Source organism: Mustela erminea, chromosome 12, assembly GCF_009829155.1.
Source record: "Mustela erminea isolate mMusErm1 chromosome 12, mMusErm1.Pri, whole genome shotgun sequence".
NCBI classification, from domain to species: domain Eukaryota; kingdom Metazoa; phylum Chordata; class Mammalia; order Carnivora; family Mustelidae; genus Mustela; species Mustela erminea.
In genome coordinates this window covers 55,144,948-55,169,050 of record NC_045625.1, presented here as the reverse complement: position 1 = coordinate 55,169,050, position 24,103 = coordinate 55,144,948, and the positions used below count along the sequence as shown (strand labels likewise).

Below are 24,103 nucleotides of genomic sequence, written 5' to 3'. Positions count from 1 at the left end.
TCCTAGTTTGTTGAATGTTTTTATCATGAAAGAGTGCTGAATTTTGTCCAATGCCTTTTCTGCATCAATTGAGATCATCATGTGTTTTTGGCCTTCAGTCTATAATGTGGTATATTTAATTGGTTTTCCTATGTCAAACTATCCTTGCATTCTGGGAATAATTCCTAGTTGGTCCTTTTTTGAATCTGTTTGATAGTATTAGTTGAGGATTTTTGCATCAGTAATCAGAATTTGTAGTTTATAATTTTATTTCCCTGTCGCATCTTTAACTTCAGTGTCAGGGTAATGATGCCTCATAAAATGACTTTGGAAGTATTCCCTCCTCTTCGATTTTTTGGAAAAGTTGAAAAGGATTGTGTTAATCCTTTTTTAAATGTTTGGGATAATTCTTCAGTGAAGCCATTTAATCCTGGACTATCTTGTTTTGGGGAGGTTTCTGATTGCTGGTTCAATTTTTCTACTAACTAGTCCTAGCTATAGGGGAAGAAAACGTTCTCGTCAGCACTCTTAGGATCCGCAGCTGTATCTGAAAATTATATGAACAAAACATATTAACAGGAATAAAGCATGCATATTTATTTAGCATAAGCTTTGCATGACATGGGAGCCTACATAAAGAAATAGGAAGAACTGAAGAAATGGCTAAACCCGAGTCTTTTTATGTTAGGTTTGATGAAGAGTAGACAGTCATGGAGAAATATGACAGGTCAAAGGGTATGACCTAAGTGTAATAAACTGGGGAAAATTAACAAGTCCTGTTTGTTCAGATTCTTCTCAGCATTCCCTTGTCTTTGGAGGTAAGAATGCTTTCCTGCAGACAGGGAGGGCACCTCTCACATGAAAGTTTATGACCTGTTTCAGGAGAAGAATGAAGGAAAGCGAGCAGAGTGACCTTCCTTCTTCTGCTGTTTTCTCACACTAACTTCTTCAGCTTAAAATATTCAATATATCAAGGTGCTGTGGTGGGGGGAAACCTATCCTAAATGCCATCACAGGTCTATTTACATTTTTTTATTTCTTTATGATCCAGTCTTGGTGGGTTTTGTGTTTCTAGAAATTTACCCCTTCCATGTAGATTATCCAGTTTGTTGGCATATAATTATTCACAGTAGTCTCATAATCCTTTTTTATTTTTGTGGCATCGGTTATAACGTCTCTTCTTTAATTTCTGATTTTTCATATTTAAGGTTTTTTTTCTTTTTTTTCCTTAGTCTAGCCAAGAGTTTGTCACTTTTTTTTTTTAAATCTTTTCAGGAAACCAACTGTTAGTTTCATTGATTTTGTTTTCTATTCTCTATTTCATATATTTCTCTTCTAATCTTTTTTGAAATGCCCTCTTTCTGCAACATTGATTTCTCTTTCTTTTTCTAGTTCCTTGAGGTATAAAATTAGGTTGTTGATTTGAGAAATTTTTCCTTTTCTGATGGAGGTGTTTTTATTGCTATCAAATTCAGGGGTAAACTGAACTTTATTGATCACCATTGAGCTAGGCTTTATGCTACATGTGTATCTCATATAGTTCTTCCAACCATAGTACCCTCCTAATTAAGTGTATAATAAACATTATTTTATGGATTCAAAAATTGATGTAGAGGAAGTTATATGTCCAACTGCTCAGAATATAGGAGCTAATTAAGGGAAGAATTATATTTTATCCCTGTCTTTAAAGATCTAACTCATGTTCTTTATAGGGTATTACTCTGTCTGGGAGACAATTTCCCTACAGTGTGTCATTTGGAACTTCATAAGGATATAGAAAAGAAATTCCCAAACATGCCCAAAGGGGAAAAAAAAGTATATAAAATAAAACAAAATCTACTGTTCTTTAGTTGATTTTAGAGAAAGCAGGTAGGTGAAATCTTTCTATTAAGTAGTATAAACAATGTATGAGCAACAATCTGTTAAAATCATCTGAATGGCTGATTCTCTGTAAATTAATGGAAAAGTGTCTCTCTTCTCAAGCTAAAACAAACAGGTACCACTAAGTTTTATTTAGACTAGGCATAAAATTAATTGGGAAACTTAAGGGGTGAAAGGAAATGAAAATATTTAGGGCTTTTACATAATAAGAATCACATTCTTATTCTTGGTTAAAAAAATATATATATAGAATAAATGAAACAAGATGCGAGGGAGACAAACCATAAGTGACTCTTTTTTTTTTTTAATTAATTTTTTATTTTTTATAAACATATATTTTTATCCCCAGGGGTACAGGTCTGTGAATCACCAGGTTTACACACTTCACAGTACTCTTAATCTCACAAAACAAACTGAGGTTTGCTGGGGGGAGGGGGGTTGGGAGAAGGGGGTGGGGTTATGGACATTGGGGAGGGTATGTGCTATGGTGAGTGCTGTGAAGTGTGTAAACCTGGCTATTCACGTACCTGTACCCTGGGGGTTAAAAATATATTATATGTTTATAAAAAATAAAAAAAATTAAAAAAATATATATATTTTTTTCTCCCCAGTCGTTGCATAAACTGAGATGTGATGTCCTAATTATAATAATCACACAGTAGTACCACATAGTATATTTCATCCAAGAATATCTTGGATCCAAGAACATCTAATCTCGCCACAGTCTATAACTAATTGAGTTTAACTACATCTCTCTGAAGTAGCATCAGGATATTATTTTAAAGGTGGTTATGTATATTAATGATGGCTAAAGCTGTTAAAGAAACTTGCTCCCGGTGAAGTGAATTAGGAGTTATTGGAAGTAATTCTTAGACATCTGTATTCTTGTTCCTTAGAATGGAGCAGTAGTCAATTTTTTTTTTTTTCTAAAAGGAAGCATGAGAGTCTCAAATCATCTATCATTTTATGAAATTTTTACTGCATTAACTTCTTTAAACTGATACAAAGATATAATTTAAAAAGGAAATCCTGCTTTACAAAACAAACTGAGGGTTGCTGGGGGGAGGGGGTTTGGGAGAAGGGGGTGGGATTATGGACATTGGGGAGGGTATGTGCTTTGGTGAGTGCTGTGAAGTGTGTAAACCTGGTGATTCACAGACCTGTACCCCTGGGGATATATGTGTTTATAAAAAATAAAAAATTAATTAAAAAAAAAAAAAAAAAGAATGTTTTTAAGCAGCACCTGGATGGCTCAGTGGGTTAAGCCTCAGCCATAGGGCGCCTGGATGGCTCAGTCTTTAAGCATCTGCCATTGGCCCAAGTCATGATCCTAGGGTCCCGGGACCGAGTTCCACATTGGGCTCCTTGCTTGGCAGGAGGTCTGCTTCTCCCTTTCCTACTCCCTCTACTTCTGTTCCCTCTCTCACTGTCTCTTTCCATGTCAAATAAATAAATAAAATCTTTTAAAAAATGTTTTTAAATAGACTCATTTAAAAGAAAGTGTGTTTAGTAATTAAGTTAGGAATATTTAATATTATTGCACTGGAAAGGCATGTAACAAATTTCTTTTGTGTCCAATTTAAAAAAAGCAGAATAAACACACACACTTCGGAAAAACTTAAGTATGTCCCCAGATAAGGAGAACAAGTCAAAACTCAAGAGGAAAAACTCATTTGTCACGAGAATTTTAAAAAACAATAAGACTGAGTTTATGGGTAGAAATGAAAGATCAAAAGAATTTGGAGTCAAGATCTCTGGACATTTCTGTGTCATGTGCTTAAAAAGCAAGCATATCCTTGAAAAGCACTTCACCCCAGCTTTCCTTCTGATTAAAAAAAAAAAAAAAAATTGCAAAGCCACCGTGCTTCACATATACGATGAACTCTGAATTCTCAGCCCGATTCCCCCTAAAACTGAATCTATCCTTTTGATTCAGGAGAATGAAATAGTACTTGAGCCAAATGAATCCATTCCAGAAAGAGCTGAACATAAATTTGGACTGATGTCAAGAACCTGTAGTCCTTATCTAATTTCACTGTAGAGCCAAATTATTTTTTCTTTAATATTTTTTGCAGTTGGTAAAAATTAGTAAAATTTTGCCCACACGAAAGATCAGGCCCCAAACAGTGATGAAACCCCTTCAAGCTCTTTGGAGGGTGGCTCAGTGTCAGTACCCACATCTCAGCAGTGAAGTGTCAGTCTCATCAAGAACTTCTGTTCAAGACTATGGAATGCACTGGCACAGCATTTCCCAGACTTATCCTGGCTCACCATACTAGCCAGGATATGCCTTCCAATTACCTCTCCACCTTCACTTCCCACCACATTCTAGACCCTAAGCCTTCTCATAAGTTTGCCACTTCCTGAGCATGAAATGAATTTTTACATCTCTAGATCTTTCCTTATTTTTTTCCCCTCACAGGTTCAGACTATAACGTCCATCTTGGTATAGCCCACACATACCCATCTCTCTATATCCAAACTATCTTTTTTTTTATTATTATTACTTAATTGGCATGTCTTCCCCAAAGCAAATTAATCCATGCTTATTCTCTGCTATTTTATTATATGCATATGTCCCTGTTACTTTCCCTTTCATAAATTTTCTCATTAAACATGTTTGTCGATTTGCCATGTACTGGAAGCCAGTTAGAAATTAAAATTTATGGGCAGGACAGACCCTCTGCACTGGAGTTCATGCTTACCCCTTCTTTGTTGCCTATCTTTGTATTCCGTCACCACAGATGTGTTTGTTTCTCCCATATCTTGAAAAATTCTCTATCTTGAAAAATCCACTTGTTGATATGTAAATTCTTTCTACCAATGTAGCCACTTCCCAGACTCAAACTCTGAGAGCATTCTGATAGAATGCTGTTGGGCACATGGAGGAGACTTCACCTCTCCATGAAAACTGTACACTTATCATACACTGTATTGGAGGGGCACATAGGTAGATCAGTCTGCTAATTGTTTGACTTGATTTCAGTTCAGGTATTGATCTCAGCATCCTGAGTTCAAGCTCCATGTTGAGCTCCATGCTGGGCATGGAACCTACTTTAAAAAGAAAAAAATGTGCTAAATTGGAGAATCAGGACATTTTAGGGTTGGAAGGAATTTTAAAATATCTCCAATATTCTCATCTAATGGGAAAATGGAGACATGGGAAGATTAGTTGACTTGTGACAAATCACAGATTCTTAAGGAACAAAGACTTAAACAGAAGTTTTAGTCAACCTTACCGTTCTTACTAACACATGCCATCAATGGATAGTTGAGTCAGAGGGCATCATAGTTGTGAATAAAAAACAAATCAGCCATCATCTCTCTTTCAAAATTTTTTTGTATATTATTTTTGCTGAAAATGGTTCAGTGTAGATATAACTAGGACAATTTACATCATATTCAAAGGAGAACAACATCTTATATATCCAGATGAAATCATCCACATTAATTAGAGTAAAATTCTAGGAGAAAACTATATTGGAAAAATGAAAATGACATTTTAGACAACATTACATCCATGACTGTAACTAATTTCATTTAAAATAAATGAAACAATTTTTCAGAGTGGTATCATGCAAAGGGAAAGCTTCAATCCTGAAATTTCTGAAAGACTGAAGTTAGAAATACATAAATTTAATTACTGGTAATCTGTTGTACCTGAGATATCATTAAATTGTAGAAAATAAAATGTAAATAGCTCAGTAAGATTATGAACACTAGATCATCACAATATTTGGTGCATACTGAATCAAAGGTAATCAGAGAGATAAATCTGTAGGAAATAAATACCAAATCCATTCCTTCCTCATAGAATTCACCTTGGTTCACACAGAAAAGACAAAAGATTATTTAGTCTAATTTGAAGTATTAACTTCAGGGTATGAGTGTTCTCTTATGCAATAAGGGTAACTTTTTCCCTAATAAATAGGATATAAGTGATTTAATAAAAGTAAAAAGGAGTTCAAAACCTAGGGATGGAAGTTGAACAGAAACCTTCCTCCTTAAAAAGGAACTTTTTAAGTTCCTTCACATTTATCTGCATTATTTATACTGTTTTGGGCCCATATATGCCAGTTCTAACAAGATTTCTCTCTGTGGCTCTGTTATTTGATTCTTTCTAAGTACATTTTTCAGTAAAAAAATAAGACATGACTCACACAAATATAAAACAAGCATATGGCTAAAATTTATTTAACTCTTAATGAGAACCATAAAGATGGAAAAGGTAGATAAAGAAAGAAACAGAGGAGCAGAAGGCAAATAGTCCATTAAGAAAGATACGCTGAGTTAAATTCACCAGGAATTGTCTTCATGTTTTTTAATACCTGTAATACTGGAAGTTTGACCACCTACTGCCTGAATTTAGCTTATCTGTTTTTATGAAACTCTGACTGGAACCCAGGCACACCCACTCACTTACTATGGCTGTGGTCCCCCAGGCTTCAACTAAAGCAATTGCCCAGGGGCCCCTAGAAAGACCCCCAAGAATAGCTTGAATATAAAAGACATCTCAAATTTTTCCCTTTGAATTTAGATTCCTCTTTTGGGAAGGCAAAATTAAAAGGGTTAAGTTTTATTAGATTAAGTTATTTGATTGAACACTGTCACATGTGTCTAGAAACAATAAATGGTTATAGTTTAGAATAAGAATACAGTACAATTCTAAATTATTCCCTTGTATTTCATATCAAGGGTGTGCCAAAGTCAATACAAAGCACAGAAATTTTTCAGGTTAGATAAGGAATCTCTACTATCTGAGCAGATTTCATAGAAGAATAACATCTTCCTATTTCTTGGTAAGAGCAAAATGAATTCTTTCATATTAATTTTTCATTCCAACAGAGGGAAAAAAACTCAAAATTAGTTTTAGCTTTGCATTAATATGTTCAGAAGTAATTTATTCACAAGTTCTTTAAAAAATTTATCTTCTAATAAATTCATTCAAAACTCAGCAAAGTTTACCAACATTTTTACACTTTTTACTGCTTTTCAGAATTATTCTTTGTAGAAGATATAATTCAGGGCAAATAAAGATATTATTTATTTATTTGTTTTGTATTTACATCAGTTTTCTATATCAAGGTAAGTTCTATTCTTCACTATCTCCTCTCACATTCTGGAACAAACAATTTTTTTTTTTAAGATTTTATTTATTTATTTGACAGAGAGAAATCACAAGTACACTGAGAGGCAGGCAGAGAGAGAGAGAGAGAAGGAAGCAGGCTCCCTGCTGGGCAGAGAGCCCCACGCGGGACTCGATCCCAGGACCCCGAGATCATGACCTGAGCTGAAGGCAGTGGCTTAACCCACTGAGCCACCCAGGCGCCCCTGGAAATAAATTTTGACAACAAAAATATTCCCCTCTTTGATAAACAAAAACACATTTTAGTTATAGTCCTTTGCCATGATTATTCCTAGAGAAGTCTCAACCAACCATATAAGCCATAATTTTACATCAAATTTACTAATCCTTTAGAGAAAAATTGGGGAGTGATCACTCCCTGCCATATAAAAGCATTTTAGCAGACCAGCAAAGCTTACACAACTATGTTATAAAATCTCCACAGCAAAAAACATAACCTTTCACACCTTTGTAAGATCGTGAAATTAATGTTCATTAAAATGACCCAGAAATATAGCCACTTTATTATTGTTAAAATAAAAAGCAGATAATCATAAGAATCGGTGACCCAGCTTTCATTTTCTGTCTTCCTTATATATTATACAGATATTAAGATTTTTATTAACTTATTTTAATACTAGTCTAAGTTCTTTTTTTTTTTTTAAAGATTTTATTTATTTATTTGACAGAGAGAGATCACAAGTAGACAGAGAGGCAGGCAGAGAGAGAGAGAGGGAAGCAGGCTCCCCGCTGAGCAGAGAGCCCAATACGGGCCTTGATCCCAGGACCCTGAGATCATGACCCGAGCTGAAGGCAGCGGCTTAACCCACTGAGCCACCCAGGCGCCCTAATACTAGTCTAAGTTCTAAAGTTAGTAAATATCTTGCAAATTATGTTCAAGCTGACACAGAAGGAAAAAATTACAGGTGAATTAAAAATATTAAGAATTCTAGGGGTGCCTGGGTGACTTGTCAGTTAAAGGTCTGACCCTTGATGATCAAGGGTTGTTGAGGTTGAGCGCACATCAGGCTTCATGGTGGGCCTGGAACCTGCTTGAGATTCTCCTTCTCCCTTTTCCTCTGCCCCTTCCCTCCCTTGTTACATCCATTCCCTCTCTCTCTCAAAAAAAAAAAAAAAAAAAATCAATAAACTAGCACAACAGATTTAGGAAGCTAATATTAACCTAGTCTCTTTCACTAGAAAATAATACAAATCTCAAAAAATAAAATTAAATTATAGTTGACCCTTGAACAATACAGGTTGGGACTGTGGAGGCCCATTTAATATGCATATTTTTTATAGTACCATACTATAAATATATTTTGTCTTCCTTACAATTTTCCTAATAACATTTTCTTTTCTCTAGTTGACATTGTAAGAATATAGTATATAATACATATATAAAATGTGTGTTATGTTATCAATAAGGCTTCTGCTCAGTAGTAGGCAATGCACAGTTAAGTTTTTGGGGAATCAAAATGTATACATGAATTTTTGACTGTGCAGGAGTCAGCACCCCCAAATCCCCACATTGTTCAGGGGTCAACGATATATGTTTGTTCTCCATACTGACAAAGCAAGGAAAAGAAATTTAGCTATTTATAACCTAAAATTACCAAAGCAGTTACTGTCTAAAGATTCACTTGGGTTCTGCTGTAAACATGCTTCTGAGTTAGCATTATCTATGAGAAATGTTTTTGTTTGTTTGTTTGTTTCCCTTAAAAAGGTCAGTACATTCAGTGTATCAGAGTTCAGTTTCTTTATTTCTCTGAAATTCTTGGAATACAAAATTTTTGCAAGTATTTATTACCTCTATATTTAGAAAAATCTCTGTTATCTTAAGAGACTTTAAAATTATCAATATACTCTAGAAATGGGAAAATATATTATTTTCCTACAATGAGCAATAAAATGTTTTTTTCTGTTAAATGCACAGCCTTCCACGGAATTTGAAGCTTCAGTTCTACCACCCCAGGCACAGAGCACATTTTAGAAAACATAGAACCTACATACTCAAAGGGTTATTTTTCTATTCAGTGGGAATAGAATATCCTCTACATAGATTTGAGCACACCAGACAAAAAATATAGACCAACTAACCATACTCCATGTTGTCTCTCATCCAACAGAGAATAGATTCACATCATCCTAATAGACATCACCTAATGATCCTATCATGAAATCAAATTGCCCATTAGTGCTATCCCAAATGGGGAATAATTTACAGATTATGTGACTTTGGCTGACCTACGTGGCTCAGTATCCACCAGTCCCTGGAACTGGCTGTTTGCACACATTTTACACATGAGGATTCAGTATCCACTTGTGGAAATGGATATGACTTAAACAGTGAGTTAAAGAAAACACTTAACTATTGGCTAAAGATCTGAAGCAATAGCAACAACAAAGCAAACAAACCAGAATAGAAAGTACAAAATCAGAAGAAAAGAGAGTCTGGAGTCAATTAGGCAACTTCATTTCACTAGTTCTAACAGGTAAGCCACTCAGCCTCCAAATCTATCAAAGTATAATTTTCAAGGAATTTTAAACATGGTTCTCATATGAACATAGAGGGAGCACATGTTGGAGATTTAGTTAGCTCATTTAATGAAAGAACCAGCAAGATGATATCAACTGGCTCAGAAGAATTATGGGAATGTTTAATCTATTTTCTCAAAAAAGACATATGAAATTATTTTGTTGAGTTAGAGACAAATTGTTTAATGACTAGTAAGACAATAAAACCATAACCTTTGAATTTTTTTCAATTGGAGAGAAGTTATTTTCATGTCTTCCAGATACAAATCTACAAGTCAGCTAATAACTTCATGAATCTGAGCCAAAGTAGTAGTAAATTGCAGGTCACACAAGGTATATCCCCACAGATAATTAAATAATGTTTTGGCTATGATTCAGCATATCTTTGAAGACCCATGCAAACTGTTTATATATCTCCAAGTTTACTTACTCTTTGGCTATGTACAGTCTACTGATAAATTCATCAAAGGCTTTCTTGACTTATATTGCAGTGTTTTTGATTTGAAGCATTTCCCTTTGATTCTTTCTTCAAGTTTTCATTTCTCTGTTTACATTACCTGCCTGTTCTTGCATGATGTCCAGTTTTTTCTGTAGACCCCTTAGTATATTAATTGTAGTTATTTTAAATTCCCAGTCTAATAATTCTAAAACCTGTATCATATCTGAGTCTGGTTCTGATACTCTCTTTGTCTCTTCAGACTTTGTTTTTGCTTTGTAGCATGCCTTGTAGTTCTTTGTTGAAAGGTGACTATGGTGTAAAGGAACCAGAATAGGTAGGTTTTTAGTGCAAGGTGTTACATTTATCTGACTAGGAGTTAGACTGTTTATTGTTTGCTGTAGCAGTAGGTGTCAGAGACTAAAATTTCCTCTAGTTATTTGTTTATGTCCATTCTGTTATCTTTGGGTTTTCCTAGAGACTCCCGAAGGAGAGTCTGAAGTCTGTGATACTTTTAGCTGAAATCCTCTGTTAGTACCCAGGAGCCCTGTTGACATGGTGATAAGTTGTGGGGAAGAAGAAGCCTTCTGTGGTCCATGATTAGGTCTCAGTTAATGAGCTTGAGTTCGGTGTTTCCCTTCCCCCACAAGCTTAGACTGCAAAAATCCTAGTACATTAGGCTCTGGTAAAATAGTTTGCCTTGAGGACAGGCCTTGTTAAGAAGAACAGAGGGCTATGGGCATATTTCAGAACGGTATCTTGTCCCCTCTCCCTGTCAGAAGCCTAGAGGACAGTGAGAACCTGGTGGGGTTCCTGAAGCTGATACTCATAAACATGTAGAGGTCTCCCTGAAACTGGACCTCTTGCAGTTTTTAACTCTCAATCTACTCTACACTGAACCTCCAGCAATTCATCAGTTAGAGTTTAAACTGTTGTCAGCTGGTATCAGCTCCACCTGGGGCCCTCTGATTCCGGACTTATGATCTTAGTAAGCCATAAGTCTCTGCATCTACCTGTTAATCTCCCAGTGGCAGCAGTTTGCCCCATGACCTCAGTTGTCTGCGGAATCTAAGAAGAGTTGTGGTTTTCAGTTTGTTCAGCTTTTTTTCTTATTGTGAAGGTAGGAGTAGTAATTTCCAAGCACTTTACAGGTCAGACTGGAACCATAATGAGAATAATCAGACTCATCACATATTTGTTGTAACAATGCCATTAAATTTATTAGACAAGTTAATGTGTAAGGCCATGGCACATACAAAGCATTCAATAAATGGCAGATGTGTCTAATTCTTAAAACTAATGAAACAAAATAAATGTGACAAAATAAATCACTGGACAAGACAGTCCATGTATTACCAGCAAGTGTTGAAATGTAGCAGGTGTTTCTCACTGGCCACTCTTCAGGATGTGAGATCACTGCTCTAACTAGTGTCATCTGGAAAGCCCCACCCAAACTTTCCCAGATGAAAATAGTCAGTGTTTGGGCATCATATACAAAACAAAATGATCTTCAGCATCATGAAGTGAAATATTTCCAACATTACCAAATTACCAACATTAGGTAAAAATGAATGATTGTATCAAAATGCCAGTGCCTCACTTATGTTTCCTACACAAAAGGACCTTTCTACAGAGGACTTTTTTTTTTAATCATTTTTTTAAAAGATCTTTATTTATTTGAGAGAGAGAGAAAGAAAGAGATTGAGCAGACTCGGCCCCAGGACTCTGAGATCATGACCTGAACTGAAGGCAGACATTTAACCAATTGAGACATCCATGTGCCCCCAGAAGATTCTTTCTAAAGAAAATGGGATAACTGGCTCATAGGAGACTCTGAATAAAAGCGATTTTAATCCCTACCCTAATTTCCTCCCTGCTCTCCCCTGGGGAGGCCAAATTAAAGGGAATTCTTCAATTTAAATGGAGAATTATGAAAAGCAAGATGACAATGTGGTAGAATCCTCAGTATTGAAAATTCAGGGATGTCAGCTTCATTAATCTGTTACTGTATTCTAAACTCTTAAAATTATATCTGAAAGCTATTACTTAAGTTTAGTTGATTATTTTATCATTGTATACCCTCCTTTTTATGACCCTCAAGTTATAGGGAATATGTTTATATGTGACCTCCACTGAAAGCATCATGTCTCAGATACCAGAGGTGTGGAATGTTGTTTCTCTTTCTAAATAAGGGGAAAAAAAGGTTGTCCTGTGGGGGATGTAGATGGCCCTCTCTTGAAGACCTTAACTTCCTTGAGCATTTTCTGTCTCTATCACTAAATATTTAATTACTCTGTTTTCTTACTTTTTTTTTCCCCCAAACTGTAAAACAGTGAGTCAGTAGAGTAGCATTCCATGGAGATGGTGGTCCAGCATCCGTCACCCAAAATCATCCACAATTAGACAGATCTGTAGGCCCTTTTTCCATCAAGTGTCCATATACCAGCACTGGTGTATTAGTTGTTCATGCTGAATAACAAATACCCTGAAACTTAACAATGTAAACAACAGACATTTTACGACACAGCTTCTGTGAGTCAGAATCCTGGGCGCAGATTAACTGAGTGTCTCTGGCTCAGGCTCTCCTCACAAGTCTGCAACCAGCTTGTCGGCAGGGGATGCGGTCATCTCAAAGCTCAATTCAGGAACGATCTGCTTCCAGCCTCACTCATAGAGCTAGTAAGCAGTTGGCAGGCCTTAGCCTTGCTAGCTTTTGTCCAGTGATACGAGTTCCTTATCATGGAGATCTCACAATAGGACAGTTCACTGCCCGACAGGTGGTTCTCCTCAGAGCCAGTGGGAGCGTATACCCAGGACGGAAACCGGACCTTTTTGTAATCTTTTCTCAGAAGAGACATCCCATCATGCTTGTTCTATTCTGTTCCTTAGAAACAAGTTAATAGGCCCAGTGAACGCTCAAAGTCAGGGAACCACACAGGGATGTAGACACCAGGAGGGGGCTTCTGGAAGGCTTCCAGGTTCCCCAGGCATACTCTGGAGACATGCTGGAAGTGCAGAATCCTGGAACAAGTGGACAGAACCTGAATTTTAACGAGACTCTGAGGTGACCGGTGTGCTGGTGAAGGAGAAGCCCTGCACTCTGGAGCAAGGCCCGTGCTCTTTCTTCTGCCACAGGGGTGGCTTCCTTGTGGAAAGTTACTTACCCACTGATGCTCCTTCCCAAGGTGGGATCAGTTTTCCTCACAACTCAGTTCTCCCCTTTCCAGGAAGAGGAAAAAGTGAAAGTTACTGAAATACCACAGTGCTGTAGACCGATTGGAAAGAGAGTAGGGAGCCTGAGGAAGAAATGGGGCATACGGACTGTGAGGAACAGATTGAATACCAGCACCAAGAAGCCCCTGATAGAGAAGATTAAATATCTGGGTGAGAGTGGATGTTTGAAACTAAGTTTAAAAAAAAAAAAAAAAAAAAAAAAACAAGTTTACAGCCCTAGTTCCCCAAATCCCTTAATCATGTTGCTGAGTAACTGCATTAAAAATGCTGTTTATAATGGTGGCTGTTTCTACTTGATTCAGCTTGGTTCTATGTGGTTCTCTTTATCAAGATAGAGAAGGATGCAGCATATGTTAGAAATATATCTGTTAAAAATTATAATATAAAAATGCAAATGCTTAAGTGAGTTTTAGATACATCACAATCCTCTTTCCAAGTATATTTCATGTCTCAATAATACTTAAATAATAATCTATATTCTGGGTGCCTGTCTGGCACAGTTGATTAAGCCTCTGAGTCTTGTTTTTGGCTCAGGTCGTGATCTTAGGGTCCCGAGATCAAGCCCTGCATGAAAGTCTGCACTCCGTATGGAATTTGCTTGAGTTTCTCTCTCCTCCTTCTATCCCTCCTTGCCATGCTCTCTCTTGGTCTCTCAAATAATTAGATCTTTAAAAAATAATAATAATAATCTACATTCAATTTGAAATCTTTCCATGGGAAACACTTTTTTATAATTTTGGTATAAATAGTTAAATTTCCTTCAAGTTATATTTAGTGGAAAGGACAAAATTACACTGAGTTTTTAATCCTGTATAGAAAAATAAAAGCCCTTGGGGAGAAATTAAACTCTCTAATCTACTTATCATTAAATTCAGCAGGTTAGGTAAAGCCCTTACTCTTTCAGTACCTTCAAGTCAGTGGCAAAAAAAAATCTGATTTTTAAAAGATGAGTAGAGGAGTAGATTTTTCATATCAGCAGGTATATGAATAGGTATATGAAAACATGCTCAATATCACTAATCATCAGAGAAATGCAAATGAAAACCATAATGAAATATTACCTCACACCTTGTAGTATGGCTGTTATCAAAAAGAAAATAAATGAGTGCTGGAAAAGGGAACCCTGTGCACTCTTGGTGGGAATGCAAACTGGTGCAGCCACTATGGAAAACAATATGCAGTTTCCTTAAAAATTAAAAATAAGCTACCATACAATCCAGCAATCTCACTTCTGGGTATATATATCTGAAGGAGACAAAATCACTAAGTCTTAAAGATATCTGCACTTTTTAGGTTCACTGCAGCATCATTTACATGAGCCGAGGCATGGAAACAATCTAACTATCCATCCCTGGATGAATGGGTAGGGAAGATGTGGTGTATATATACACAACGGAATATTGGTCAGCCATAAAAAGAGGGAAATTCTGCCATTTGGGACAACATGGATGATCCTTGAGGACATTACACTAAGTGAAATAGAGAAAGACAAATACCGTATGATCTCATTTGTATGTGGAATCTAAAAAAACCAGAAGTCTCAGATGCAGAGAACAGTTTTGTGGTTGCCAGAGGGGGAGGGTGTGGATAGGTGCAATGGGTGAAAGTGGCCAAAAGATACAAACTTCCATTTACAAGATAAATACGTTCTGGGGATGTCATGCACAGCATGGTGGCTGAAGCTAACAATTAACAATACTGTATTGTATATTTGAAAGTGGTTAAGAGAATAGATCTTAAAAGTTCTCATCTTGGGACACCTGGCTGGCCCAGTCAGTAAGGTAGATGACTCTTGATCTCGGGTTTGTGAGTTTGAGCCCCATGTCAGGTGTAAAGATTATTTAACAATAAAATCTTTTAAAAAAGTTCTCATCACAAGAAAAACAAACAAACGAACTTGTAACTATGCAAGGTGATGAATGATAACTGAACTTATTGTGGTAGTTATTTCACAATATGTAAATATCAGTCATCATGTTGTATACCTAAAGCAAACACAATGTTGTATGTCAATCATATCTCAAAAAGCCTTAAATTATGCATAGTAACCTAAAAATTAAGAAGTTATATGAAAAAAAGGTTATAAATGCTCAAAACTCATCACTTTTTAACTATTTTACTATTAATAATTTTCTTGAGGTTATTTAAAATATGTACTTTACCCCTAAGCTGACAATATTACATAATGCTGTGCAACTGAGCATTTCTCCTCAAACTCAGATTTGGTGGCATCACATTGGCAGCTTGAGATTAGCCATGGTAGGAGTATTGACAGCACAGAAACTGGGAAACACCATAAATCAGAACTTAATTTTTATCTGGTTGACTGTCTTAAGACAGTGATGGAGAAAATGTCGATATTGCAGATTAAATTTAAAAGTGTGTCATGGGGCATCTGGCTGGCTCAGTTGGTTAAGAGTCTGACTCTGGATTTTGGCTCAGGTCATGATCTCAGGGTGGTAGCATCAAGCCCCCGAGCTTTCTCTCTTTCTACCTCTGTCCCTTCCCCCGGTGCAGGTGGGCTTTCTCTCTCTCTCTCAAATAAATAAATAAATTTTTTTAAAAAGTCAGCAAAAATGAACAAAGGGCGTTCTTTTAGAATCAATGAATTATATAAATGTATAATAAAAGGTAACATACGTTTTAGTGTGATTTGTAAAGTGTGTGCTATCCATCTATTCTATCAGCACGATTCCTCCTGTATGTATGTGTGTGGGTGCGTGTGTAGTTTTCCCAGGGAACCGGTTGTTAAACATTTAGCAGCACGCCACCGTGCACATCTTCCTTCCTTCCCAGTGTAAGCCCAGCCACTGCAATCATGGAGGAGCACATCATATCTTCATCTCCCATATAAAATCCCACCTTAAGTTCCAAATTGGAAAAACACACATGCAGAGAGAACATTCACTATAATCCAGTGGAAATACTTCTTGTTGAGTCTTTGTTCATTCCTGTGAGCTGCTCTGCTACAAATATCTGAAGTCCCTGTTTGTTTCTTTGTGTTTGGTTTTTTTTTCAGTCTTCCCAAATGAATTTCTACTCAGGTCATTTATAGTCTCTTTCATGAGCCAGTGACACTTTGCATATACATGTTGGGAGCACGAGGGGAAACAGCTTTCACCATATTAGAGTGTGGACGAGAAATTGACATCACAGGCGTCTGAGTACTGATTGGACTAGCACCTGATAGGATGGGACTGAAAATCTCCCAGGTCGTATTTTGGCGATCAGAGGACTGATCAGCAGAAACTGCGCAGAACTCAGGAGGAGGCCTGATGGCAGGAGTTTATGTCTAAGATTCAGGGGAGTCACCTGTGCCCCTTTCAAATAAACCAGATGCAGCTTTCTAATTTATCAAAACATCAGCTAACTGTGCTGATGACAGTGTTTTCGTATATGGAGCTTGGTCTTGGGGGAAATTACTCTTCTATAAATAAGGTTTTGGGAAAAGAGAACCGTTTTAGTTATTGTTCAGTTCCACATATAAACAACACAAATGGAGGGAGACAAAGCTGACTGATAGAAAAATGGGATCCTCTGTTGCCCAGTTAGAAAGAAATTTTGTTGTAAATTTTTTTTTAGCTGCCTGCGGAAACAGAGACAAGCTCTGGCAGAACAGCCCTTGTCAAGGGCCACAGGCTGCTCTCCAGAAGCATTTGAAACCAAGAGCAGTGGGTGGACATGTTGTACAATGTCTTCTTGAACTGCAAAGAGACAATAATATCCTTAGAGATCCTCTGAGAATAAAGTTAGATAAATGCTTTATAAATACAGCTCTTAATAAGATTGCTGGAAATTTTAAGGATAGGTAGGCAGAAAACCTTCTGTGATCATCAGATTGAGAATGTGGTGAATTTGGAGAGGAAGATTTGGACTCGATTTGGTTATGCAGAGGGAACACACAAAGAAACTGGGATAAACAGCTAGAAAAATAATATTCCAAGCACAATTATAGCAGCCTTTTAATAAGATATAAAAATATGTTAATTTATCTGTAAATTTAGAGATAAATATGTTTAAAAAAAAAAAGGCTTTCCGTCAATTACAAATCTGAAGAATTTGTTGCTCTGAATTAGAAACTAGTATTAGAGTCTCACATTAAAAGGCAAACAAACCTAGGGGCGCCTGGGTGGCTCAGTCATTTAAGCATGGCTTAGGTCATGATCCCAGGATGGTGGGATCAAGTACAGCATTGGGCTCCTTACTCAGCAAGGAGCCTGCTTCTCCCTCTGCTCATGTTCTCTCTCTCTCTCTTTCTGACAAATAAGTAAAATCTTTAAAAAATAAATAAATAAAAGACAAATCTAATCTGTTGTCCTTTCTTCATGTACATGATTATGAATTTATAAAGTAGTCTTTCTCCCTTCTAATTCATATTACAGCTTGCTGGACATTTGGAATTTAGGTCATGGCTATTGTGGATTTTATATTAGAAGTATATAATAACTAGGAGATGGCCTGCTTGTATCTGACTAGTTGATTCTCTTAAAAGGATAAAAATGGTGGAGGAGAGGTTTATGAGAGACAGGAGTACATGGTGCTATCCAAGCTTCCTATATGCCAAGATAGAGTGAACACTGCTCCTATTTGGAAGATACGTTCCACAGCTCACTTACATGTTTCCGTTAGTAAGTAGGCATATGAAAGATGGTATATATGTTTATCCTGGAGCAGAACACAAATAAGATTTTTTTTAACTCAAATAGCAAGAGCCAAAATTAAATATTACCATTACCACACAATTTCTGATAAGGAGATTAAAATCCACAAAGAGCTCAAAGTGCTCGCTTTGGCCATGAGTTTTTACTAGCTAAAGATTTTGCTGGACCTGTTGAGTAGCAAAATTGATTGTTCTGTCTCCTCCATAGCCCACATGGTTTCTTCAAAGCAGAGACAATTTAGTAATCAAATGCTTTGATTTAATGACAAAAGAACCAGAGACTATGTCAAAATGGAGGGAAATCCTGAGCCAATCTGATCTGCAGATTCTTTTTATCAAGTAACATCTTAAATAAATCCTCGACATGAAAAGCAGACAGAAGAGATAGGTGGTTCCTCAGTCATCTTAACTCTTCAATACTGGCAGAAATGAGCCTCCACGGAGGCCTGGGGAGACCTTTGGATCACTGGAGCTGAGAATAAAACCTTGTCATTTGTCTTCTTGGATACAGAGGCTGAGATCCCATGTGCCAAGGCATTTTGCCCAGACGTCACAGGCAGAGAGTGATAGTGGCAGACTAGAACCCTATACCGCGTTCCTGGGATAGCACCACAAAAGAAGTTGACTTGTTCAGCAACTCCCTGATTAATTGAAAATTTGACCACCTTTTCTCCTTCTTGGATTCCATTATGCTAATTTGTAGTTTTTATCTTCTTTCAACATTAAAATGATAGCCAGGAAGAAAACACAGATCTGGGAAAATTTATTATTAAGAATATTTGTTCTTTCAGGATCCCTTGTTTTAATTTCTGCCATATACCCAGTCCACTACTTGTCTAAAAATGATAGGAAATATCAGCATTCACCTAGTCTGGAAACCTGTTACTAATCCTAAAGCATGGGAGACCTCAGTTAAGTATTAAGATGAAACACATCACAATACTGCAAGGGCCAGAGTGGGGGCAGGGGTGGTGAAGGAAAAGAGGAAAGAAGATTCACATCTCCTTGGATCAATGGTGCAAACATTTTCTTCCTTCCGTCCTTCCTTCCTCTCTTGCTCGTTTGTTTGTTCTTTCTTTCTTTTCTTTCTTCTTTCTTTTCTTTCCTTCTTTCCTCCTTTGTTCTCTTTAATTTTCCTCTCTTTTTTCTTCCATTCCCTGCTCTTTCCTTTTTCTTTTTTCGTCAATGTCCTGTTTGTTCCCTTTGTTTAACTCATTTCATCAAGTGTTTACAGATCCCTGTGTCTCTGCCAAGACCAACACCAGGTATCACCTTGGAACAAACAAAATAATGTTTGGAGTATGATTCACACCTGGAAGTCCATTCCTTTCAGAGATACTATCTCATAATCTGTACATTTAAGCTAGCAATAGGGTGTTTGAATCCTGTACATGAATCAGAACGGAGTTGCATGCTGGGAACACTTTAGTACTGAAATGCTCTTTCCAGAGCCGCCTCTCTCCTTCCACTCAAGCCAGATATCACTGACCCTTAGCAAAACCCAAGGGAGGGGTATCCTTGACAGATGGTACAATCTGAAACAATCATTCAGCCCTTGAAGAACTACGAATTGAGCACCTACTCTGTGCCAAGGACACTTGCAGGTCTTGTGCGCAGTGCAGTGAACAGAATAGACCAAATTCCCTGCATTCTGTGTTGCTTACATGCTCATGAGGAACACAAAAAAAATACATAAACAATAAGCAGGATTTCGACTAGCCATAAATACTGTGAAGAAAACAAACAAACAAAACCCCAGAAATGTAGTATTAAACTAGGCATGGACACTGGATTCCATATCGATCAGGTAGGGGTTCTCCAAGAAGTGGACCTTAAACTTGGACCATGAAATGGACCTTACAAGACCTTAAGTGAAAGAACCAGTTTCCCGCTGAAGGGGTAGGTGACTGTTTCCTTAATAGACGGCCCCACTTCATTAACAATGACATGAATAACAGTGAGGAAAGGTGGGGCAGCTACCAGAAACAGAAGCAACATTGTGATTTCCTTCTGTGGTGGATTGCTCAGACTTTCAAGGTTCATTGGCAACAGCATATCCACACCTTAGTTCCAGGAGAGAGTGGTGTGAGGCGGGGCCAGGGAATGGACAGGCAACCGTGTGAACTGGCTGGCCCAGCGCTCCCACAGTGGGCCGATGTTTACTCTCTCCCCAGGAGGACAGAGTTAGAAGTTAAGTCTGTAATCATTATCAACCAGATCAACGTGTTCTAAGGGACTCGCTTTCGTCATTTTCCCCCCCAGCAGTGGTTCAATGGCCTGTGAATGTTTGCCTTCAGAAGAAAAAGATTTTTTCTAAATAAATCATTTCATGGTCAAAGGCAGCTTTTGTTACTTCATAGTCTGTTCCTCTGATTTGCATTGCTCAATAAGATTGAAAAAATTGTGTTTGATGCAGCCACTGTGTAACTCAGGCGAAAATTGCTGGAAAAAATTTGTCCCAATTATGTTTTAACCCCGGAGTGACACAGTCATTGGGAATGTGCATTATAACTGCCGTAAGAGCTGAACTCTCACAGATCTAAATTTATGCCAGTTTAAAAAAAAAAAAATGATGCTTGGGTCAGATCTTAAGATATGTAATAATTGTTAAGACATTTTTTGCATGGACCAGCAGAAGGGGCTGGAATCAGCAAGTAGTGCTTAACAAAAGAAGAGGACCTTAGGAATGGGGAAGATTGGAAGAGGAAGACAGGAAGTATTTCAAGTGAGGAGACTAACAGGGAACACACCCATATCTGGGCTGGGACCAGAATATTTCCATGCGACAGGGCGGGGATGTGGACAAATGCAGCTGTGGCTCATTTGGGGGAGCTGACGGGAAACGGTCCCATTCATATTGCACCATGCCGACAATGGGCACAGCACGTTTTATCAGCTGCAGATGCCTAACAGAAGAATTTTGTAAGACTTTGGCTCCTATTGATTTTCTAGGCTCCTCAGTAGACCTAGACGAGTTGTTGGTGTATAAATATTTGTTGTATTACATGTAACCTGAATAGTATGTTGATGGCTCATGGGGTGTGCGGGTAAGTTTGAACATAAAGACTGCCAGAAAGCCTCCTTTCTCAATACAATGTCCCTGCGAGGTCCCTGATAGAACAGTGTCACCGAGGCACTGTGTAACAGAAAGAAAAACATCTCAAAATGTAATAAGTTAACATTTTTTCTGTCCATAGACACGTCAGAGACAAATGATTTTCACAGTTACGTTGTATACAGTTTGTTTATGGTGCTTTTTTTAGAGAAGACAAGGAAGTCACTCAAGTCCCTTTATGTAATAGTCTAGCAAAATTGAGAGTTTTAAGATCATACCTTATGCTTTTTTAATGCGTTTTTATACATGAGCTGTAATGTTACATCTCTGAAGTCATTGGTGGAAGTTCCATCTTCTCCTAATGTTTGTCCATCACATTCACTCAACCCAAAGTTCACCTTCGGTTATGGATTAACTCCTAACCAGGAAATATTTTTTAATATGAATGCATACATTTGAAGACAATAGGCTCCTTTCTTCCTTAAGGCTTGAGTCACTCATAACTGAATGTCTTTAATAATTCTAGAAACCCACACATCTGAATTAGCCTTGGATATTAAAGAAATAATTAGCAAGGCCCAGCTTCTTAGGTTAAAGACCCCAACTGAAGAAAAAAAAAAAATCTTTATTTTATTTTATTTATTTGTCAGAGACAGAAGGAGAGAGAGCGAGTGAGCACAGGCAGACAGAGAGGCAGGCAGAAGCAGAGGGAGAAGCAGGCTCCCCGCCAAGCAAGGAACCTGATGTGGGACTCGATCCCAGGACCCTGGGATCATGACCTGAGCCAAAGGCAGCCGCTTAACCAACTGAGCCACCCAGGCGTCCTGAAAGGAAATCTATTTTAAACCATAATGAATGTGACCTCTGGTGGCCAAATATATCCCTGATGGCCAGTCCAGGTGCTAGAATCTTTAGAGGAACCACATCTCTTCACTCACAGCAAGGGCATGGGCAATCATGAGAGTTCATGCAGCCTTACCTCTCTCCGCCTTCCACAGAACCACCACACTCTTGATGTTAGCAAACGTTCCCGTTTAATGGTAGGATCTACAAAGAAATTCTGCTTTGTGCTGTGAGGACAGATTTCTTTGAAGTATTATAGAACTGTCAGAAGGACTATACACCTAGAAGGCATCTGAGGGAGTTCTAGAACTTTCTCAGAGTTAATGTACCAAATTTGATTGGGCCTTCCCATGACATATCTGAGGCAAATAATCAGATCTAAAGAAGACATCTGAACGCTTCATCTTGTAAAGTAGAACAGAGTAGTGTGATAGCATCCTTTGGATTCAAGGACTTTTTTAAAGCAATGTAGTTCTTAAAAACAAAAGCATTATTTAGAACTAGATATATTTCCATATAGTCAGACAGAGTGCAGACCTCTTCCATACTCTTCTGTGGATTTCCATTTCTTCACCTGTATAATAGGGATAGAAATAATACCCTTGGTCTAAGGATGCTACAGTGTAATGAAGGTTGGAATCTGCATAATGATTTCCAGCACATCATCACTCAGAAACTAGGAGCTGCTACAATGATGGTGATGATGATAATTCCTTAATTACTACACATTTCTCTTCGCCCCACCTCATAGCATCTACATACCTATACTCAAGTTAATATGGATAAACTATTAATCTGGCCAGAGAGAGAATACACTTGTTACCAGAGAACCTGACCTTCAGCATGATTCTTCCAGGCAGCGGAGTTAGGGTCAGGTGTGCAGTGGGAGTTTTAGTTTCACTGTCCCCTTTGGAGCAGGGAGTGAGTTCTTTGATTATGACTTTTGGCATTGGCCAGCAGTTTTCAAAAGATCCGGAGATCGAATGAATTTATATTTGATTCTGTGCACATAAAGTTATGCCCTGCAGAAGAGAGAGCCCAAATGAATTTTGAGTCTCTCAAAAATGTAGAATAACTGACATGTCTTTGCTCTCTCTGCCTTCCCCGCAGGTTAACCTCAGAGCAACAGACGTCAGGCTCATGCGCCAGTTGCTTGTTATCAATGAGAGCATTGAGTCCATCAAGTGGATGATTGAAGAGAAAGCCACCATTACCAGCCGAGGCAGCAGTCTGAGTGGGAGCCTGTGCAGTTTATTGGAGAGTCAGAGCACCTCCTTACGTGGCAGCTACAATAGCCTCCATGATGGCAGCGATGGGCTGGATGGCATCTCCGTGGGGAGCTTTCTGGACACTTTGGCAGATGATGTCCCTGGCCATCAGACCCCATCAGACTTGGACCAATTCAGTGACAGCTCCATAATAGAGGACTCACAAGCCCTGCACAAACACCCCAAACTGGATTCTGAATACTACTGCTTTGGCTAATGACCCAGTTTTTTGCATGGGATTGGTGTGCAATTAACTCGTATTTACCCTTCGCTGCTATATTTTTGGTGTGATTTTTTTTATATGACAACCTTTTTAAAAGAAGCTTATTTTGAAACTGCTCGATGATAATTCTGTTGCTTCTAATATTTCTCATCTGGACTGATTTATCTTTCTCTCTTGCATCTCTATTTTTATTTATTACAATGATTTTTCTCCCTTCTACTACAGTGGCACAAATAAAGTAGGGGGAAAAAGAATAAGCAATAATTAAGTTTTTGCTTTTGTTTTCAGGGCAAGGGGTCAGGGATTACAAAAAAAAAAAAAAAAAAGTCTTTGCTAAATTTTACAATAAACCAAAGTCTGATAACAGCTAATTTTGTTGTTTGTATTCTTAAATGATGAAAAGTTTCATTTTCCAGAAGATACTGAGGTTCATTATTGAATAGTAGGTTGAACAAAATAGTTGCAACAAACTTAGGCATTATTTCTAGGCAAAAACTTCCTGGTATAAAGTCAACAGTACTGTTAGTCACACACCTCTACACAACAATTTTTTGGAAGCCACAACTGTATGCGATCTGCTCACTTCAACTTTGATGTCATACTTTAGATTGTACTTTTGTCATTAGTGATTCTAACTCAAATGATAGAGGCTTAGTTGTGTAATAATAGATACAGTTTCCCCAAATTTCAAAGAATAATTGAGATTAGGTATATATAGGTGATTAGAGGTTAAGGTCTCCTAAATTGTATTTTGAGATTTTGTACATACAATATTTGTTACAAATATTTATTTATAGATGTTTACAATTCTGATATGACATATAAACACACAAATGCATATATACTGATGGATGGATGAAT

At 37.5% G+C, this 24,103-nt stretch overlaps 1 protein-coding gene across 1 annotated transcript in view; it reads left to right on the top strand.

The window, feature by feature from the left end:
- LURAP1L (leucine rich adaptor protein 1 like) overlaps positions 1-23,613 on the top strand; it is a 49,999-nt gene extending 26,386 nt beyond the window's left edge. Inside the window, exon 2 of the mRNA XM_032307437.1 lies at positions 22,862-23,613. Coding sequence (XP_032163328.1) covers positions 22,862-23,236 — 375 coding nt within the window. The 3' untranslated portion in view covers positions 23,237-23,613. The remainder of the gene's footprint in view (positions 1-22,861) is intronic.
- Positions 23,614-24,103: the final 490 nt, after the last annotated feature.